This window comes from Malus domestica, chromosome 13 (assembly GCF_042453785.1).
Source record: "Malus domestica chromosome 13, GDT2T_hap1".
NCBI lineage: Eukaryota > Viridiplantae > Streptophyta > Magnoliopsida > Rosales > Rosaceae > Malus > Malus domestica.
In genome coordinates, this window is record NC_091673.1 from 22,073,332 (window position 1) to 22,079,295 (window position 5,964).

General features: G+C 38.7%; 1 protein-coding gene across 1 annotated transcript; it reads left to right on the plus strand.

Annotated features, from left to right (window-relative positions):
- Window positions 1–969: 969 nt before the first annotated feature.
- On the plus strand, window positions 970–4,093 carry LOC103425419 (NADH dehydrogenase [ubiquinone] 1 alpha subcomplex subunit 13-B). The gene is made up of 3 exons (XM_008363493.4): window positions 970–1,378; window positions 3,598–3,669; window positions 3,785–4,093. The coding sequence occupies exons 1-3, from the start codon at window positions 1,164–1,166 to the stop codon at window positions 3,927–3,929; spliced, it is 432 nt and encodes a 143-aa protein (XP_008361715.1). The 5' UTR covers window positions 970–1,163; the 3' UTR covers window positions 3,930–4,093.
- Window positions 4,094–5,964: the final 1,871 nt, after the last annotated feature.

The following is a 5,964-nucleotide window of genomic DNA, read 5'->3' on the forward strand; positions in this document are numbered from 1 at the left end:
AAACGGTTAACCATACCCATAACCGCGTACCCATTTAACCGTAACCGTTGAATACCCATTTACCCATTTACTCTTTTTAACCTGTTTATCCTTTCTTCTTTACCATTTACCTATTTTTCATCTGTCTATATGTTTTTTTAACAACTTGAAAATTAAAAAAAGAAAAATTTGTCATTTGACAATCGAGGAGTGTACATATTTTTTCAACATAAATATAATATGTTTTTATTTGTTCCACTTTGTTGCAAAAAAATTCATCTGATTGTTATGTTGGCATATGGATCTAATGGATCATACCCATCTACATCATATATTAATTGTCACAAAAATTTGAGCAACTGAATTAAACAAAAATCTTAGAGAGAGAGAGAGAGAGAGAGGGAGAGATAGTTTGTTGCTTGTTGCTTGTTGCTTACATGATAATCCGAATGAGTTGATGAGAGAGAAGATGAAAAGCAAGAGCATGTTCATCTTTTCTTCAAATTAAAATTTTTCAATTGCATTGCACTAGCATATATCCGAACACATGCAGTGAGATGATATATTCTCAAACTGGGACAGAGATCCCAGCCGGATCTCCCCCACCAAGCCCTAAGGATCCGAAGATCCGAACTCTTGAAATTTGATCCAACGGCTACAAGTCCCTCAGACTGTGATGAGTCCATATTATATTAACTACATAAACCATGCATTATAGTCAATAGCATTGATTTAATTTTTGTCTGATAGAGAACATAGTTTGTGTTAATTTTACATATATAAAATAAACGGGGTAAACGGTTATCCGTTTATAATCGCGGTTAATACCTATAATTATCTATTTAAATTTAATGGGTAGACGGTTATATCTGTAACCGTTTATTTATCTAAACAGTTATATATAATCGTAATCGTGAAATTTAAATGAGCGAATAACCCCAGTTACCTATAACCAATGGATATTTACCCATCCTTAATCTCGCCTATTGCAATTTGAATCATAAAATAGTTCACATCCACAAGCACCACGTGCGATCACAAAAAGTCCATATTTCCACATTTACCCCCACCACTTTAGCCTCACTTTGTTTCCACCCCCTTGAATACTCCCCAAATAGCACAAGCAACAAATACTCAGCTGTGATTCTGAATCAGTGAAGGGAAACGCAAAGAAAGCTCCGAAAATGACAGAGGCAGTGATAAGAAAAAAGCCGGGGATGGCGAGCGTGAAGGACATGCCGGTTCTCCAGGACGGTCCGCCGCCGGGGGGTTTTGCTCCGGTTCGATACGCTCGCCGGATCCCCAACAAAGGTCCCAGCTCAGTTGCCATATTCCTTGCTGCCTTTGGTACCTTCTCTTGGGGCATGTACCAAGTCGGAAAGGGCAACAAGATCCGAAGGTCTGAAAATTTTCATCTTTTTCGTATTGCTTTTCAAAATTTTGTTATATGGGTTTCGTTTTTTTTTTTTGAATTCCCTTTTATTTTGTGGAATTGAGCCACAGAAATGCGGATGATCTTTCTGGCTTTTCTTCGTTTCACTGAATTCTTTTGCAATTGTTGTAGCAGTAGTGTTTTTCTTTGATAAATTACTGTAATTCCCGATGTCTAGCTTACAATTTCAGGGGTTTTAATTCGTATTTATCAAATTTTGGAGGCATAATTTGCAAACTGTTAAATTCTTTATTTTTAGGGGCGTGTGAGTAGTTAGATGATATGCAGGACGGTCATATTGATTATGGTTAATTTGGGCTGAGCTGAGGATTAAGTAAAAAGAGCATTTTGGATGAACGGATAAAGGGGAAGAATTCAGGTGTAGCCGTGTGGTAAGCACATGCTCCGAGAGTAATAGTCCTGTGCTCAACTATTAGGGTAGTCCATTTGATACTTGCGAAAATAGACACGAATACATTCATAATGTGCTACGGGGCTCATTTTGCAGCCTGCAGTACATTGATAACAACTCTGAATTGTATCAATTAGTTTGAATTCCATATTTGGACTGGTTTTTCTTAGCATTACCTGTTTTATCCAGATCCCACCGAGTATAGCATGTACTCGGTTAACAAATAGAAGTGGGGGTGCATGAGTAATGGCTGGAGAGTATTAACTTATACGAACTGCCTCCTCAGACCCTCTGCTCCCTATTTCCGGATTATCATCTCTCTCCATCAGCCACTTAAGCCTCACGATCGTCTTTCACAGATGTTTGTGACCTCTGCTCCCCCTCCTCCGCCTCCCACATATCTCCTTCTACACACCACTCACCAGATTGGCGCCATAACCAACCATCCCACCTCTTGTAACCATCCTAATTCAGCTTGCACAATCAGAATACAGATTGATCTAGTGTGTCATAACAGCCCAAAAGGAATCAACTTTGGAGGCATGTTGTAAATGTTGGCTAGACAAGTGTTCGAATAAAGACGAAGAATCGGAGTTGAGGTTTTTCCTTAGTTTCTTTATGCATGTGTTTGCTCATATAAAACAAAGAATAAAAGATTGAAAGGTGATGGCTTTCCCTCCTCTTGCTTAGTGCTAAAGAATGACAAGGAATGCAATGGAGAGTTTAAACCCTTTATTTTTTACTTTGGTTTCAAGGTCATCTTGTTTGGGCTATATAGACTAAGCAGTTCAGTCTATGTTTTCTATACCTAAATAAGGATGTTTTGGTTTTATGTTCCAAAAATGAACCAAACTTGGGCAGAGTTTGACCCTGAATGCATCAATTGCATGTCCCTGAAATGCGGAGTGCCGATGCTTAACTAATCCAGAAAGTGGATATTCTTGTGCCTTCATTTCATGCAGTTTCTTGCTTGTTCCATGGTACCTTTTAATTTGAGGTGTCAGTTTTGAGCTTTGGAGCCAATTGGCAGGTGTTCTTGGTTAGCTCATCCGTCCACTTTTCCTTTCCATATAGCTCCCTCAGCATTTATACCCTTGCTTATTGGAAGCCTTTCTTGAAGTCAAACCTTCGGCTTGGTTAGTCCTCTAGGTTATCATGTGTGATCCATTTTTATGTGACGCCTAAAGCTATATCCCCAACTGATGTGCAAGGCTAGTATAAATTAAATTACATCTTCATTCACTTGTCAAATTGGATGCTGCCATGAGGTAATAGTAAGAAAATAAGCAGATGATGGGTGGCCTCTTATGATTTATTATGATGCTTGTGAGATGGTGATCTTGGTTCCATGGGACAAAAATGTTAGAATGAGCTTTTAAGTCTTCATGGTTTATAGAAACATTTCATTGACTTTATGGTGATAGAAAAGCAGAAGATTTGTATATGTTGATTTTTAATGGATAATTTTGAAATACGAGATTGGGGTGGCTATTTGGACAGCGGTAGCTACTGCTTTATCTGTTTTTTGCATGTGTTTTCTTACATGCCCTTGACTTTTATTTTTCATTGGGAATGAGATTGGGGTGGAAGATGGAAATATTAGTGTGATTTGCTTCAATTTGAATTTTACAACATTAGGAGAATACTTGATTTTCTTTTCCTGTCATAGTAACAAGTAATTAATTATTTGGGTAAGCGGAGCCAACTATTTGTTCTCATTGATCAGTTCCTGAATATATTGTATATTACAAGCTTAAAAATTATCTTTATATAGGGCGCTCAAGGAAGAAAAGTATGCTGCTCGCAGAGCAATACTGCCAGTGCTTCAAGCTGAAGAAGATGAAAGGTAAACTGATTATTTTGTTGGTTGTCTCCTTACGGTCACGTCTCATGTTCGTAATCTTCATCTCCCAGAATTCCAAGTCAACAAATCCACTAATTTGTCTGTTCTGTTTCTTCAGATATGTCAAAGAGTGGAAAAAGTATCTTGAGTACGAGGCTGAAGTAATGAAGGATGTGCCAAATTGGAAAGTTGGCGAGAGTGTCTACAATTCTGGAAAATGGATGCCCCCAGCAACGGGCGAGCTCCGCCCTGAAGTTTGGTGATACTTTTACTACTCCAGTTGCTTGCGTGATCGGCTCTGGTTGTTTTGTTCTCTCATATTGCATGTTTGCTCTGGTGCGATGCCATTGCCCTGTTCTTGTGAAATAAAAATGCGGCAGAAAACTTCTTCTTCATGTTTGCAAATACAATAACAGTAATTGTCTTATTTTGTCCCCTTTATTATCGTTCTCTTGTTCATTACCTAAGATTAAGAGCTAGAACAAGGAGGACTTTTTGTTCACTGTGCTATCCGACGATGCCTAAAACAAGTGATAATTTATCTGACTGTATTGAACAAATTTTATGAGGATTAATTTTACTTCGAAAAGGGTTAGAGTTGCTTGTTACCTAAGAATGAGTGGAGCCGGGAAAACTCCGATAGCGGATTGGATCCCATGAGTGAGTAATGCAAAGGGGAAACGGAGCCCGTGAGGAAGAAAAATTCAATCAGACAAGAGCCTCCACGGCAGATGTGTTTCTTGGCAAAGGATTCACGTATTTTCTGCAGACACAAGAAAAGAACTTACATAAAGAAAAAACTAGGGTTGTCGGAAAAAGTTTACCAAGCGAGTCGTTTAGGTTAAACACATTTTGATCACGAGAAACCGCTTGTCAGATGTGAACATTTTAGCTCTAGAAAAGGCTCTAGCCCTTAAATCTTTGAGTTGTTGGTTAAAATCTCCGAAGAGAGCCTTTCGTGATGATAAATTCCAACAGGTAAAACAATCACAGAGGTTCTAAATGCATATTAGCACAGTAATACTGACATAACAAAAATTCCCGTGCAAACCTTTCACACACATTTTGTTCTTCGTCGCTGATTGAACTAAACGGACACTAATTAATCTCCGAGGTATTCCCATTCCTGAAAATGAGTACTTGGAAATGCCAATAATTGCCTTCAGAGATGAAGGGTAAGAATGATCCGCAGTTCAGGGAGAACAACTTCGCGAATTCTTTCCAGCCCTAGTGAAACCACACCCTTGTTGGATTTTTAGATCGCCGGACCCGTCCCACTTTAACGATACCGATGCTGTCCCAACTTTACCACCTACCAAATCCGTCAGGTTTAGAGTTTTACCACAAAAGATCTTGGTATTAATTAGAGTAGGGTAATCCTATTTAAACCCACCGATGTGGGACATTTAACACTCCCCTCACGTGTAACCCCATTTAATGATTCATGTGGAGATCCACACATTGGTAATTGAAATGTCGGCTCATGTTGGGCCCACTTGTTTTCAATGGAATTCAGCAGTCGTCTCTATATTAAGAGTTTAGACTTGTTTCCTCATAGGTGATAAGCTCGTTGGCTTGCACGAGCCCGAAATCCTGGGCTTTGATATGTTGGATTTTTTAGATCGCCGAGCTGTTCACTTTAACGAAAAGCTTTCGATACTATTCACTTTAACGAAAAATCATGTTTTTACACTAAAAAATCAATCATGATACTATTCACTTTATTCTTTATTTTGTATTTATCATTAAAACTCAAACATCTGGACTCAATGCCGAAAAGGCGAAAGCAATAGTTCCACTGGATACGAAGAAACTCTGCATTTATGCGCTATCAACTATCATTATTTTTCACTACTATTTACCCAAGATAAAGAAAAGAAAAGGAAAACTTCCATTGCTTTATTCACCAAAAAGAAAAAATTCACTAAGCCTTCCGTACACATATAGAAGATAATAAACTTATGGCGGTAAGGCTTATAATTTACACCATGTCCTAGACCAGTCTCTCTTTTGTCACCTTTGTTCTGGCAAGCTTGACAATAAGTACATTTGCTGCTACATCATCCCCTACTCTAGCAGAAAAAGTCACTAACCGCCATTACGAGATTCACATCATCAATGGCTTCATCGACAGCGATAAGCCATTGATCATACATTGTCTGTCCAAAGATGGCTATCTTGGCGTGCATACCTTTGGAAGGATCAAGAGTACAATTGGGATTTCGGAATCGGCATTGGAAGAGCACTCGCTGCTCCTGCGACTTGGCATGGGATTCATAGCAGCAACATTCTGACGTT

Bases quoted from the DNA above. Each gene is read 5' to 3' on its own strand.
- LOC103425419 (XM_008363493.4), top strand. From the start codon at position 1,164: ATGACAGAGGCAGTGATAAGAAAAAAGCCGGGGATGGCGAGCGTGAAG. The intron at 1,379-3,597 runs GTCTGAAAATTT...ATCTTTATATAG, and splicing joins AAGGGCAACAAGATCCGAAG to GGCGCTCAAGGAAGAAAAGT. The intron at 3,670-3,784 runs GTAAACTGATTA...CTGTTTCTTCAG, and splicing joins CAAGCTGAAGAAGATGAAAG to ATATGTCAAAGAGTGGAAAA.